The sequence below is a fragment of the Nothoprocta perdicaria genome, unplaced genomic scaffold (assembly GCF_003342845.1).
Source record: "Nothoprocta perdicaria isolate Ctin4 unplaced genomic scaffold, notPer1 scaffold_284, whole genome shotgun sequence".
NCBI lineage: Eukaryota > Metazoa > Chordata > Aves > Tinamiformes > Tinamidae > Nothoprocta > Nothoprocta perdicaria.
Genome location: NW_020455515.1, coordinates 679 through 16611, shown reverse-complemented (window position 1 = coordinate 16611; position 15933 = coordinate 679). Strand labels below are relative to the sequence as shown.

The 15933-nt window shown below is 42.6% G+C and overlaps 1 protein-coding gene across 1 annotated transcript in view; it reads right to left on the bottom strand.

Moving 5' to 3' along the window:
• TAF4B (TATA-box binding protein associated factor 4b) overlaps positions 1–14875 on the bottom strand; it is an 82292-nt gene extending 67417 nt beyond the window's left edge. Inside the window, exons 1-2 of the mRNA XM_026041427.1 lie at positions 14712–14875; positions 162–214 (exon numbers count right to left, since the gene is read on the bottom strand). Of these exons, the coding sequence (XP_025897212.1) occupies positions 162–214; positions 14712–14875 (217 nt within the window). The remainder of the gene's footprint in view (positions 1–161; positions 215–14711) is intronic.
• Between the last annotated feature and the right edge of the window lie 1058 nt (positions 14876–15933).

Genomic DNA, 15933 nt, shown 5'->3' with positions numbered 1-15933 from the left:
GCCCGCGCGCCCGCAGCCGTTGAGGGCTCCGCGGGTCGCTGAGGTTACCACAAAACCCAGCAAACCCCAAAGATCCCGAAAGTGCCTTTTATTTGYTCATTTGTTTACCTTTCCTCAGCGGCACGAGCAGAGGTGCGCGCAGACCTTGAGGCAGCGCTCACCTTTAGTGCAGAGCGAGGCAAAGTCATCTCCGACCTTCACATCCTGGGCTGGGCTTAAAAAAGAAAGGCCATGTAAACGGGGGAGTGAGGAGGGAAATACAACCTCCCTCCCCTTGTAAAGTAAGCACGGCACAGATATCAGTAAGACTTTTTTTTTTCTGCTTTTGGTTTTTAAGAAAAACATGTTTTCAGATTAGAAGTAAAACTGCATTGCTTGAGTGATAGGGGTAGCAATATGACCTTGAACACGTCTATTTTGAGAGCTTTAGTTACCACATCGGCTAAATTTCAATATGTTTTGAAGCACTCTTATGCACATGCTGGTCTTTACTCATAAGCTTAAAGAGGATTGCTCATCTACCAAGGTTAAAACACAGTATAAGAGGGTACAAAGTGAAGGCCTGGTGTACAATTCAGTATAACGGTACCTAATGCACAAAATCCAACAAAAGGTTCACGTTGCAAAAAGAAACTTTAACACTTTGTAAATTGGACATCCTTTGCAACTAGGCTTTTCAGGTAGAAATGTATACACAAAATTCCGATACTTGAAGATACAGTGAAAATAATGCAAAATGCAAACAGAACACATAAGATAACACAGCTCTCATAGTTCCATGGATTGGTGGATAGTTCCATGCCCAAGTTTGTCAAACTGCAGGAGGAAAAGAATCAGCCCTCTTTTTGAACATTTTCATTTGCAGCTTTGCTCAATTTCACAGTACTGCTGCTTTAAAATACTGTCAGCAGCAGGCAAGACAGGTACTGAAATCATATGAGGACCAAAAGCACATGGCCATACCTTGATGTCTAGTGTGATCACAGCAAAGGTATCTAYCCACCAAAACTTAACTTGTGCAGTAGCTTGACTTTTACCTGTGCTTGTATGGAGACAGGTGGCATGGGCTAGTTGTCTGAGTAAGTGCCTTAATCTTTAAATGCACAAAACATATATTTCCCCACTAGTATTACACTGGAAGCTTTAACAGGCTGCATAAAGAAATCCTACCTTCATCTGCAATATAACATGCAAGAGAGACAGCGGCGCAGAAGCCTATATCTAAGAAATCAAAAGTTGTTTAGGATCCAAATGGGATATTTGCTCACTATTCTGGCTTGTTGTTCAGAAGCCTCATGACTACAGCTTTTGTTTCTCTGCATCATGCATTCTGTCACCATTGCTTAATGAACTACATCCAAAACCGAACGAGGCAGCCACAGCAGTGGTTACAGTTTTGATGTGTCTAGAGCACACTGGAAGGAGGATGGAAGAAGAGGCAATGGGGGTGACACAGAAGGAGGCAATCTCTGTACCCCTTCCAGCTTTGCCACRTTTGAGCAAATAAATCAGTTCTGCTTCCGCGTTTGAATCTACCTTATGTGTATAATGTGCCAAGCCATAGTGAGATGCCACCCTCGTGCCCTCATGAAAGGATGTCCAGAGAACAGAAGAAAGGAAATAATTCCTGCAAAGAGCTGCACTTACTGTTGACAGAAAGAGTAGGATGTGGAGGAAAGGATGCAGACATCAATTCAAGTTCTGCTTTTTTTGAAACTTCAGGGAGGAACAGAAATGATTTGCCACATAGGATCAAGATTTCTCTTCTTGAGGCCACTCAAATTGTATAGGGATCCCTAAGACTCATATGTGAACATTTGGAGAGAAAAAGGTATCTGGAAGAGAAAAAGTAACGTGCAGCAGACAGAAGAGTGGGTAGTCAAGTTGGGAGGAATAGCAGAGTGTGAAAAGAGGAAGTACAGAATACAGCATAATGAGAGAGAAACAGTGCAGAAGTAAAAGGAAGTGATATGAAAGACAGCACAGGAAAAGGTATAGCCCAGTGATCGTAAAGAGGAAAAAAGAAACCACACTGAACAAAGCCCCAAAGATTTAGAAATATACACAGATTAAAATGGTCTAAGAGTGCTAAAACTGCTCTTGAAGCAAAGCAGGCACACCGATCATTCCATCAAGCTGTGCAGGAMAGACAAGGAAGAGGTTGTTTTTCCACACTGGAAGGACATGTTACTAATCAGTTTTCATTACCTAACCTAAGGGAAAGGCCAAAATTTAGTCTTCCAAAATTGGAAGAAACCCAGCGTCTGAATTCTAACGTTATTTTCACTTTGATAATTTAAAAGTTTACAAGACCTGCYAGGGAAATTATTTCAATCACTATCTTGAGTAAAATTTTAAATTCTTTACTTGGGCAATTGCTACCACCAAAAATGTTATCAACTGAGAAACTTTTTATTAAGTCATTGTTCTTGTCTGGACCTTTATCCAAGACCTCRTCCAGGAGGAACTGATGAATATGGTAACTTCTTTTTCTTCACMGTCAGCTGAAGAAACATCTAGTTACACATTTAAGAATGTCCAGGCTTGGTCAATTGACCTGCTTTACTGTTACCACCCGTGAATGTATTTCATTTGATACGCATTTGATACTCATTTGATATTCATCTAGAAGTATCATCTTCAGCTTCAGGCATAGGAAAGAGTTAACATTTAATACATTATATGATTATATTAARATGTTATAAAGGGTACCATTTGCTAACTGGTAAGATTGACTGCAAGAAAGCAGTTTCACTGCTGAAACAGCACTGATCTGTAATAATATATCATTACATAACATGATTTTCATATCATGGAAGTCAGATTAGCATTGTGCAGCCTTGTAACATTTAGTAAATGAAGCAGAATACAAATAAATTTTACCAAACTCTTAGTTCTACACCACAACCATTATCTCCTTTACAAAAGTTACAGAAGAAAAAAAGTAGGAATTCTGACAGACTTCACATATCTTGTAGCAAGACTATCAAGGGAGATTAACTGTCATCTCTCGGAAAACATGTTGATAACTTATTGTGGCAAATATATGTGCAAGAAAATACAGAAGAGGTGAGTATATGCCTCCTTGCACAATGCAGCACACACAAGCATGTTAGGTTTAGCACAAAGTAATAGATCTCATTTCAGGAAAACTACAGAACTCAGCGTAGGATCAAGCAGGAGTTAATTCAGCAACTCTAGGCACTCTAGCAGTTACTGCTTGGTAGAACTTCAAAAACATTTCAATAACAGCTACCATAATTGTTCTGTAGCTTAGGTATTTTTCCCCTTTTTCTTTACAGTTTCCTCTTCTCTGTTTCTGCAACTTTTTTTTCACTAAAAATCCGAGTAAGACAAATAAAAGAATTTTTACCACTGATTTCCAAATGTGATATTATAGTTTACTTATTTATTCTTCATAGGTCCAGACTGTGCTGCTAAATATTTATAATATTTTGACCCTCAAGTCACACATCAAGAACTTAATTTCTTAAAGATACAGCAATGATAACTGACAGCTGCAACAGGAATCTTATCGTTTGAGATTGATGACTTCATAGCTTAGTTAAGTCTTAGATAGCTCAGCTAGGTATTTTATATATTCACTTTTTTTTTAACATAGATTATGTAGTAAGTATGAAGAATGAAACTCTTCAGAAATGAAAATGCAATATTCTGATCATATTTTTTATGTAAATTTTCTRTGTTCTCAAAGCCTGTGTTTTCCACATGTGGTAAAGCTATTAAGTTATGAAGAGACCACAGCAGGTCRGAAGTACCATGATGAGGATTCCTGCACCCCTAACACTTGCAGCATTTGAAGAAGCAGGGGTAATATCCTATACACGTGGTAGATGTGGCCTGTTGTCATGTGCCTGCCCAGAACTGCCTCCTGCACAAAACGCTCCCCGCAGTCTTACACGCTGTTGTAAATTAGCAGCAATCACTATAGCTCCCAGCGCTATCAGCCTGCAGAGACATCACAGAAGTCACCTAACATCCTACTACCAGATGTTAGGGGACACTTCATACATCAAGCTGAATGCACAGGTGTCACCTGGAATAATTTTTGTGAAAAGATTTTGTTACATTTTTTTCCCTGTAAATTAAGCACCTACCCGTGATGCTGGATTCTGACTACATATTTTATTTCARTATTTCTCCTCCAGACCACACAACCTAATATACAACAAAATCATTAAAATAAGTACTTTTATAAAGCTTTTTACATTCCCATAAAGGAAATAAACCTCATCTTTTCTTGAAGCATTTGTCACATGCGTTGTCATGGATCATTTGTTTCCAGCAAAGGTCATCTCTCATTTGATGGTGTCCTTATGAGTTGCTGCAGTTTCTTCCGTGTGATTCTTTTCCAAAAATTCTTGCCTAATTTTAGCATTGTGACAAATCACACTGGCCTGTGGAGGACAGAAAGACAGCTGTAAATCTCACTGCAACATAAATTTATTTACCTGTTCTAATCAATTGCATAAAGACTTGTATACATTCCTCACAGAGTTCTAATTTGAGATTCTSCAATACCACTTTACAGTATATAATTCAGAATTTGCCAGGTCAGTGATTTCCCCTCGCTTAGGGTCTGATAACGTTTCAAGACTTGATCGGAGTGTSTCTGGGGACATAAATATATCAGGAGTTCTCAAAATATTTTCATGCCGCATCTGTCCCTATATAGGCACGACACTGGTGACTCTGTTTGCCAGAACTCTTCTGATACAGAGCTAGGGAAGGACAGAGAGTTTGAAGCCCCTTAGCCCAGTCATGCCCCTTAGCCTACTCGAACAAACTCCAATTCTGACCGCAGGGGAAGCATTCCGAGTAAGTCAGGATGCAGCATCCTTCACTGGCTGACACTCTGTTTTTGGAGGAATTAAATCCGTACTTAATACTCTAAACCCACTTTTCTTAAATTTAATAAAAGCTATTAAGGCTTGAAATTCAAAGACTTTCTAAGTTAGAATGAAAGTTGCTTCTATATGCTGCCTCAAATTTATGTTTTCTGCCTCCTACACTTTTTTTTTTCTAGTAATTTTTGATTTTTTTTTTAGCTTTTGTAGTAGATTACCCTTTCTTGAATGATTTCTTGTTCATTAATGTGAGAGCCTTTATGCTTTTTTATTTTATCCTTGTGATTATGGCAGGCCTGACTGCTGCTGTTAGAACAGTGATCAACAAAGCCAGGATGGAGCATCAGAGCCACAAACTGATTGTTGATGATCCACTTACAGTAGAGTATCTCACCCAAGACATCGTAGCTGTAAAGCTGTTAACCAATTTGGCACTGTTAAGACTTATGTATAAAAGCTCTACATCTTTAATATGGAAAAGAAAGCAATTGTTTCTACCTGTTAAAAAAGAAAAAATTCTTTCTCTACAGGAATCCTTAAAAATGTGACTATCGCTTCCAAAAATAAACTTTTTCAAAGTTAATAACACCTATTATTAGAGCTTTTATTTTAAGGACCACTAGTAAATATAGTTTATTGCCTATTTCCATGCATGTAGATCTAGTGAAGAACTTTTATAATTTGGAAATAGTAATAATGCAGAGAGACCAAACAATATTATAACCTAAAAGAGCTGAGATAAAACTGAAAACTTAGAAGGAAAACAACAAAATCCTTACAGCAGAGACCACTGTGAGAGACTAAACTGAGAGTAAAACTCTCTGATCCAAATTCTTAACTTCARATACTGAAGATGAGCAGAACATCTGTCTGCAGTCTGAGTGATCGCAGGCATCCAAGATGGTCCTTGGAATCTGTTCCCAGCTGTGCCCAAGACCTTGTTAAAGGACAATCTCACTCTTCCCTCACTCCTGTACCAGTCTTAATTCTCTGGAATACCAGAACTGGCCAGCTTGTTCACAGCTCCACACGAAGGTTAATGGGAGTCTTCAACTATAACAGACAGATCCACCTGATGGGTACTGTTCTTGGAAAGGAAATATCAATTCAGTACATATACTGTATATATGTGCTTTATATTTGTAACTTATGTGATATCAATTTCATATAATAAAAGTGTTTGTATAGTCAGTGATTTCACTGAAGCTGGATGTTGAATTCTGCACCAAACACTGACGGAACCCAAAGGGAAGTCCAAGCGGAGTGAGGCATCGAGGCATTACCTGCCTTTGGAATGAACTCATAAGACGACTATAGCAAAAATACCAAAATAGGTGTAAAAGCCTCGCAAAGGCAATCACAGTTGRAATAACTTGTCACAATTACAAAAGGCCATCACCATTGCCTTGGTAAAACTTTTATACCTATTGCTTACTCTATGGTTTGCTACTTGCCTCAAAAAGAGTATCTTGTTACAGAAAATTAGAAGTATATTCCATTTAAAATTCATCTCATGTTCCTTTGYGATTCTTTTGTTCATGTGTGGCTTCATATATAAACTTTTCTATGTAGAAATAYGTTATATTTTGAAAATTCCTATATTACCTGTATTTAAAAGAACATAGACAGCCCCAAATAAGCCATACCTTGCTCTTGCTCATGGGTTTTTGTAACTGATGCAAGCAGTGTAGGAGAAAATACGGTGAACCTTCCCGTGCACTGTTTGCTTAACCCAAAAGCTCTGCCCCTGGGCACTGCAGCCGCGCTCCTGGCAGCAGTGGCAAGAGATCTGGCCTACACGGTTAGATTTAGCTGCCGTTGCGGCTGCAGGGGAATGGCTGGATGCTTTGGCTGGGCCTGTGTAGAGCTTTCTTGTACAGGAGGCAGAGCAGGGAGGTGGAATGATCCCCTCTTCAGAGCTGTGGACATGGGCACAAGAATAAGGCAGGCAGAGTGAGGGAGAACTGAGGGGTGTAACTGAGCATACACCCGGGCTACATGACCAGAAACGGTCAGGTCTGAGTAACGCAGCCCATGAAATCTTTACCCCTTCCATTTASTGGGGTAATTTCACTGCTGGCTTTGTGCCTGATGGTTGCTTCAAGATCCTGTAATGTATAAGCTCATGGGCTACCTCGTCATTGGGTATYGAAGCTGCCAATGCCCACGTCTTGGTCCTGAGGCCACGGTCACACCACGATGCCCTTCACCTCAGAAATGAAATAGCTGTATCCAAACTGATGGTTCCCAGCATGGGCTGTTCCTGAACGTTGCTCAGAAACTGTCTGGTGGAGAAGTACCTGCACTTAGCGCCTAAACTTTGCCGGAAAGAGGTGAATACTGATGGTCAAACTCCAGAGCCTGGGCCCAGGAGCTGGTGGTTCTTCCCTCGTGGCGTCGGCACAGCTGACAGAACCCAAAGCTGCTGCAGTGGCTTGATTGCTCCCGTGCAGGAAGGAGTGGGGCCCGCCTTTCAGTTCATCGTCTTGGCTTTGGTTTGATTCTCTCTGAAAATAAAACACAGATATCTTCCAAGCTTACAAGGAGAAGAGAGGGGGGATAGTATGCCAACATATTGCAATAGTTTCTGTGCTCTGGTTTTGTGTAAATCGGAACAACTTTTTTTTTTTTTCCTGTGGAATGTATTAAAATTCCCTAAAACCTGTCAGTTTTCGTTTTAGAAAAGGCAAGATCAAAGACAACATTTGCTTTGAGGCAAAGGATATAGGGATCCTTTAAAGTCTTACACCAGCTTTACATATGTTGTGCTTAAGTTTTTTTTTATTGTTAGCCATCGATGAAATAAAAAATGTAAAGAGAAAATCAAATAGTGAATATCACTTCTGCTCTCATGTATCTTTTATTTCCAGGAGGACAGTTTCATTACATAAATATTTCTCATTGTTATGTTGATATTGTAAATGCTAGTTTTATTAATTTTATATTTTTGACATTTTCTAACATGTTTGAATATTATGTATGGCTGTAAAGTAACTGATAGCATTAACAAGCAACTGTGTTCTCAGAGATTTTTGGGGAGAAGTAGTCTTTTAAATTAAATAAAATGTCAGGTAACAGCTATTCTTGCTGGTCTCATCATCTTCCTCCTTCTTCTATTGTCAGAGACTCAGGTTCTTGACTGGAGGCTGTAGACAAAAGGTAGGAAGTCCTAATTCCTTCACTACTCGTTTTATGTTTCTTGTGTGTTTTTCCCCAAGGTGAGTGTAGAGTAGCAGAATTAACTTACCAGTACAAATGATGGTGGTTTTGCCTTCTGTTGTTCTGTATTGTGATGTGCCCATTGAACTTTTTTTTTTTTTTTAATTTTGTTTTGTTTTCTCTGTCCTGCTGGGCCCTACTTGTGGTTTCTTCTTATTTCCCAGTTATTGCCTCAAAGTGCTAGTTAATTGGATTACAGTTCACATTCTCTGCTTGATTCCCAAGAGCCAGAAAGCAGGGCAGTGGAAGCTACCATCTGCTTTCCCCCTGTCCTGTGGATTTCTTTCATCCACAATGAACACAGACCAAAACACGGACCCCTATGTTCAAGAGCTCCCATAATACTTCAAAGCAGTTGTTGAGCTAGCAGGGAGAGAACTGTGGAGCATACAGATAGACATTAAATAGATCAAGCAATWAGCCCATGAAAACAGGGTTAACAAAATCTGACAACTGTTTTATTAATGACAGTGCTGTAAACATGAGGAAAAAAACCCTAAATGCTCTTGTTTCACTATGAACAGTGCAAGACACCATGAGAGCAAATGCTGGCAGAACCTTCTCTGGGACTGGCAGAGGTATACTGATAGGTAGGTCAAAACACGAGTTCTTTTCAGGAATACAGTCGGTTGACAAAGTCATGGCATGTTTGCATATGTTCATAATCAGCTCCTCAGTACCCCTACTTGAAACTTCTGCCCCCCTTCCACTTTCCTTTCAAATGAATGGAAATGAATGAATGAACAGATGTTGAATTATTTTATAATTATATTGAAATCATTTTTTGTTAAATTTCAGAGAGAATAATCCTTGAAACTTCAACTCTATGAACTGTATCATCATGCAACCACTACAAATATTTATTATTTATTATTTATTATTTATTATTTATTATTTATTATTTATTATTTATTATTTATTATTTATTATTTATTACAAATATTTATTCACTAGGCACTGTGAGAAATATCATAGCTTTAACACTGGAAGCCAGTCTTGCACACTGAATGGTGTGGGTGTCATTCAGTTCATCAGGAAGCTCTGGCAGCAGTTTCAGTCTTGGTGAAACTGGAAAGTTTTGAAAATCATTACAGAGGAACACTGTGCATGCCTTGTTTTGCTGTTTGATGTAAAGAAATAGTACCAAACCTTGGCAGTTCTTCTAAACACAACTGTTTTTTTTTTAATGTTTTTTGAAAGGTTAAATAGAGGTCTATAGAGGAATACCTTGTTTTGTTGTGTTTTGCTTTATTGCACTTTGCAGATACTTCATTTTTTTTACAAATTGAGGGTTTGTGGCAGCCTTGCATAAAGCAAGTCTAGCAGCAACCTTCTTTTCCAACAGCACATGCTCACTTTGTGTGTCATGTTTTGGTAATACTCACATATTTCATACTTTGTCATTAATATTATATCTGTTAGGGTRCTCAGTGATCTTTGATATTTATAATTTAAATGTTTTGGGGTGCCACGTCCTGTGCCCACGTCAGATAGAAAGCAACCAATAAATGTCGTGTGCGTTCTGTCTGCTCCAGGGGTGGGATGCTCCCAGTGTGTCTCTCCCCCTCCTCGCGCCCCTCTCTTCCCTGAGATGCAAGAATTTTGAAATTAGGCTAATCAATAACCCTACCATGGTCCCTGGGGAAAGTGAAAAGGAAGAGCCTCACACTTCTCACATTATATCAAAAGCTAGAGATGATGAAGCTTAGCGAAGAGGGCAAGTTAAAAGCCGAGATGGACCAAAAGCTAGGACTTTTGCACCAAGCCATTAGCCAAACTGTGAATGCAAAGGAAAAGCTCTTGAAGGAAATTAAAAGTACTACTGCAGCACACACAAATGATAAGAAAGTGAAAGCAGCCTTACTGCAGACATGGAGAAAGTTTCAGTGGCCTGGACAGAAAGATCAAACCAAGCACAACATTCCCTTAAGCCAAAGCCTAATCAAGAGCAAAGCTTTAACTCTTCAATTCTAAGAAGTCTGGAAGAGGTGAGGAAGTTGCAGAAGAAAACTTTGAAACTATGAGGTTTAAGGAAAGAAGCTAGAACGTAGAAGTGTAAGGTGAAGAAGCATCAAGTGCTGATGTAGAAGCTACAGCAAGTTATCCAGAAGATCTAAACAAGGTAATTGCTGAATTTGGCTACACTAACAAACAGATTTTCAGTGTAGATGGAACAGTCTTATACTGAAAGAAGATGCCACTAGGTATTTTGCAGCTAGAGAGGACAGTCAGTGCCTGGCTTTAAAGGACAGACTGGCTCTTGTTGGAGACTAATGCAGCTGGTGACTTTAACTTAAAGCCAATGCTTATGCACCATTCTGAAAATCTTAGGGCCCTTAAGAATTATGCTAAATCTACTCTGTTTGTGCTCTATAGATGGAACACGTACTAGGTGACAGCACATCTGTTTACAACATGGTTTACTGAATATTTTAAGCCTGTGGTTGAGACCTACTGCTCAGAAAAAAAAAAAGATTCCTTTCAAAATATTACTGCTCAGTGACAATGCACCTGGCACCCAAAAGCTCTCATGGGGACACACAATGAGATAAATGTTGTTTTCATGAAGTTATTTTGCCTTTCAGGTCTTACTAAGAAATAGATTTCATAAGGCTATAGCTGCTATAGACAGTGATTGCTCTGATGGATCTGGGCAAAGAAAATTGAAAACTTTCTGGAAAGGATTCATTGTTCTAGATGTCATTAACAACATTTGTGATTCATACAAGGAGGTCAAAATATCAACATTAACAGGAGTTTGGAAGAAGTTGATTCCAGTCCTCATGGATGACTTTGAGGAGGTCAAGATGCCAGTGGAGGAAGTAACTGCACATGTGAAAATAGCAAGACAACTGGAATTAGAAGTGGAACCTGAAGGTGTGACTAAAGGTAAGACTTTAACAGACAAGGAGTTACATCTGGTGGATGAGCAAGGAAAGTGGTTTCTTGAGAAGGAATCTACTCCTGGTGAAGATGCTGTGAACACTGTTGAAATGACACCAAAGGATTTATAACATTACATAAGCATGGCTGATGAAGCAGCGCAGGCTTTGAGAGGATTGACTCCCATCTTGAAAGAAGTTTTTCTGTGGTTGAATTGCTATCAACCAGCATCACATGTTGCAGAGAAGAAGTCCTTCATGAAAGGGAGAGTCAATCAATGTAGCAAACTTCACTGCTGTTTTATTTTAAGAAATTACCACAGCCATTACAGGCTTCATCCTTCATCACTCTCATCAGTCTGCAGCTATCAACACTGAGGCTGTATTTTTTAATTAAGGTATGTACATTGTTTTTTAGACATAACACTGTCGCACATTTTAATAAACTACAATATAGTGTAAACATAACTTGTATATGCACTGGGAAAATAAACAAACCCAAACATGACTCACTTTATTGCAATATTTGCTTTATTAATGTGGTCTGAGACTAAACGTGCAATATTTCTGAGGTAGCCTCTGTCAGAAAAAAGCCCTGCCCCATGCTGTAGCATCCATACCTCGTGGGTTTTGTATCTTACCATACTTTGCACTGTTCAGTACAGGGAAACTGTGGGAACAGCATTGCCACAATCTGTAAGAATGGAGGGTTGTTGAGGTGCATCCTCATTTGTGCATCACTAGCTAGTGTAGAAAATCCATAGTTTCACATTTTAATATTCTGAAAGTAAAGCTTGCTGAATAGGCTTCTGGACTTCCATGTTCTTTGCCACTCTGCCATAGTCTGTCAACCTCCCATCCTTCTATAAATTCACCCACTTGTGGGGTCAGTGAAAACATTTAGCTTAAAAAAAGAAAAAAAAAAGTAAACACTTTAAGTTGCATGATTTTGTTCAGCTGGTTACTACAAACTGTTGAAAAATCCTTCTGTCATTTGGAAACCCCATTCTTAGGAGCATCTCCATGGTCAGAATCAGTCATTCTAAGACACTGCTACCGGAAGAGGTGATTTCCCCTGTGCTCTGCCTCTCAGGGCACTTTTTTATCTCTCTCTGTGTCAGCACAAGCTGTTCTACAGTTCAAAGTTAAGTTAGATCACTCTGCTGATATAACTCAATATTAACTTTTTTTTTGAGTTTTATTTTCGTCTCTTTCGAAAGCAATGTAAGAGGAAGATCTCATATCATGCTAACATGACCTAATTGGAGGTTGCCACTAAAAGGAGCAGTTCTGTTCTTCACAACCATGCCCATACATACATTTCTGCAGCTTCCCTTGAGCTGGATCTAACCATCACGCAATTTAATGTAGGCTCACCAAGAAGTATTTTTTCATCAGATCGGTGAATTTAGGATTATCTCCTTCAGTAACAGCTGGCACTCAGAGCAGGCACCAAATTGTATCTCTATTGTGTGGTTATACAACACAGCTGAACCACACTAATTGACCAAAAATGGACTGTACTGCCCCAGCTTCTACCTTTACTCCCTTACAAAGAGGTCAAAGAAGAAGAGGAGCAGCACCAATTTCAGCTCAACTTTATCCTCCAGCACTCCAGGAGTATTTCCAATACCATGCTGGTTTATTTTGCTGAATTTTGGCCCTAGTTTGTGCAGAAGGTGCACTTAGATGTGTGCAGTTCTGGGGTCCCCAGGATAAGAGGGACATGGAGCTTCTAGTGAGACTCCATCCCAGAGTGACAACGATGATTAAGGGACTGGAGCATCTATCTTATGAGAAAAGACTAAGCRAGCTGGGCCTGCTTAGCCTAGAGAAAATTGGGAGCTGCTTTGATCAATATGCATAAGTACCTGAGGGGAAAACATTGGGAGGACAGGGCCAAACTGTTCTTGGGGCCAGTGACAGGACAAGGGGCAATGGGTACAAGCTGAAACACAGGAAGAGGAACTGCTTTCCTGTGAGGGTGTCAGAGCCCTGGCACAGGCTGCCCAGAGAGGCTGTGGAGTCTCCTTCTCTGGAGATCTTCCAAACCCACCTGGATGCCGCCCTGTGCCCCGTGCTCTGGTTGTCCCTGCCGGAGCAGGGGGTTGGACTAGCTGATCTCTAGAGGTCCCTTCCAACCTTAAACATTCTGTGATTCTGTGATTCCTTCTTCAAAAATTATGTAGGAGTCTAGACTCAACTTCTAGATTCTAAATCTAGAGTTAGCTTCTCAAAAGTAGAGGAGAAATATATTTCTTTCTTGGCAGAATTTAAGATTCAGGATTTTCTCTCATCAAACATTTCTTCTGAAAATACCCAAGTGTACAGGACATGGAATCAGGGACGGATAACCGGGAAGATAACACAGCAATGTCCAAGTATGCAGGGATGAAGGCTAGCAAGACCGAGGCCCATCTCGAGATTTATATGGCAAGGGAGGTCAAGGACAACAAGTAGTTGTCATTTACATAAATCAGTATCAAAAGCAAGATGAGTAGAGGTGTGGCCTTGCTGCTGCATGGGGCAAGGGCCCTGCTGACAAAGCATACGGGAAAGGCAGTGGGAATCATGAGAGCTGCCTGAGGACATGAAGAAGGCCGATGTCCCTCAAGTCCTCCAAAAAGGCAAGGAGGAGCATCCAGTGAACTACAGGTCAGTCAGCCTGAGCTCTGTCCCTCAAAAGGCGAAGGAGCAGCTCACCCTGCATATACCACTTCCAATGCATTCCCCAAGGACAAAGCCGGCTTAACCAAGCCGATTCCCTTCTCTAGTGGCATGCCTGCCTGGCTAGATGAGGGGAGCGCAGCGCATGTTGTTTACTTCAGCTTTGGAAAGGTTTTTGACACTGTCTCTTCAGGAAGCTGGGGAGCTGCAGGTTGGAGAAATGGGCACAAGAGGATAGAGGAGGCAGCTGAGAACTGGCCAATTGGCCGAGCTCAGAGGGTTTTGCTTAGTGAAACAACTGGAGGCTTGTAGATATTCCTTGGGGGTCAATCCTGCATCCACTACTGATCAACTTCTTCATCAGGGACCTAAACAAAGGAACACGGTGCCTGCTCAGCAACTTGGCTGATGATACAAGACCAGAGGGGTGGCTGAAACATCAGAGGTCTGTGCTGTCATTCTCAGGGACCGTGACAGGCTGAGTCCTTCACCCAGGCAGAAATGAGCCCTGTACCAGCACAGGCTGGAGACTCTGCTGCTGCAGAGCAGCCCTGAAGAGAAGAACCTGGGAGTTCTGGTGGCCAACAAGTGGATCATGAACTAGCAATGTGCCCTTGTGGCCCAGAAGGCCAACAGTAATGTGGGCTGCATGAGGGAGAGCTGTCTCCTTTTAGGAAGCTGAGGAACTGCAGGATGGAGAAGTGGGCACAAAAGGATAGAGGAGGCAGCTGAGAAGTGGCCAATTGGCCAAGCTCGGAGGGTTGTGACCAGTGACATAACTGGAGGCTTGCAGATGTGTTCCTCGAGGGTCAATCCTGGATCCACTATTGCTCAACTTCATCCATGACCTGGATGAAGGTACACAGTGTCTGTTCAGCAGCTTTGTGCAGTTGATGCCCCTCGTTCCAGTGCGGGCCAGAGAGCTGAGGACGCGGCCCGGCTGCCCCGCAGCGACTCCKGTGAGCAGCTGCCAGAGCCCAGCCACRGAGGGCTCCTCTGTGGCCCTWTGCCCTCCTCTCCACCTCCCTGGAGYGCCCTGGTCCTTCCCGACCTGAGCTGTCTCTGCCATCCTCACCGCACGTCCTTCTGCTGGGAGCACCGGCCAGAGCAGGCAGTGCAGGCACAGCCAGAGCCGGACACCACCTGCATCATCTGCCCGGAGCTGGTGGAGGAGCAAATATCAYACACCACCACGGTGTGCCCAGCGTGCAAAGGCGCCTGGTTCCACCGCGCCTGCATCCGGGTAGGAGRCCCTGCCCTCGCCCCATTTGCCCTGTTGGTGCCCAGCAGCGGCCTCCTGCTCACCCTGCTTGTGTCTGTCCTGCAGGGACAGGCAGTGAGTGCTGGCAGATCCTGCTTCTGCTGCCCCCACTGCAATAACAAGAGAAAGTTTGTCCTTGAAATGCTCAGAATGGGCATCTTCATCCCACTCAGGCAGGCTGCTGCTGCGCGGCTGCAGAGCTCATGAGACACAAGAGCCCGAGAGCTGTGCACGGCCAAGGGCTCRCGAGGCTCTGCTGGCCCCCATGGCTGCTGCACGCCTGCTCCCTGGCTTCCCATGGGCTCCCAAGTGGGACGCAGAGACAGGAGGAGAGCAGGGAGGTGCTGCATCTGCCTGCAGTGCCATGCACGAGGGCCTCAGGATGTTCCCTCTCTCCTCCCGCAGGACACAGGCCTGGGAGGAGGAAGGGGCCTGCGAGGATTTAAACGAGAGGCACAGCCGGTGCGACGCCAGCCGGTGCCTTTCCAGGCAAGGCAGGCATCAGGCGGAGGAAGGCGGCTACGTCGCTGTTGGGAAATTCTTGCAAGTTAATGGACATTTGAACGGGATGTACCTGAGATCATGCAGATCATATTGTTTGTGAAGTCCTTTATAGAGCTCTCATCGTCACGTCCCCAACGCAACAACGTCACCACTGCCTGTGTGGCAGCGGATGCTGTAGGATGCAGAACCTCTCTGCAGGCCCTGCCAGGAGGGAGAGGGACCTCACCTCTTGTGGGGCTGGGCACAGGGAAAGGGACATACCTTTGGCACAGGGATGCAGAGCTGCGCGGGCAGGAGGGATGCCCCTGMTCGTKCTGACCAAGAGGTCTCTCAAACAGTGGAGGGTGCTGCTGGGTACAGCTGGGGCTCTTGGCCTCACTCAGGGCTCTGGGAGGGCAGGGGCACGCAGGGCACTTACTTAGCACAAGATCTCGCCCAGGCACTGCCCAGGCCCGCTGCCTTTGCCCATGGCTGCCTTCCTGGCACAAGTGTCAGCGCCAGCACCACCTTTGCTTCCACAGGCCCTGGGAGC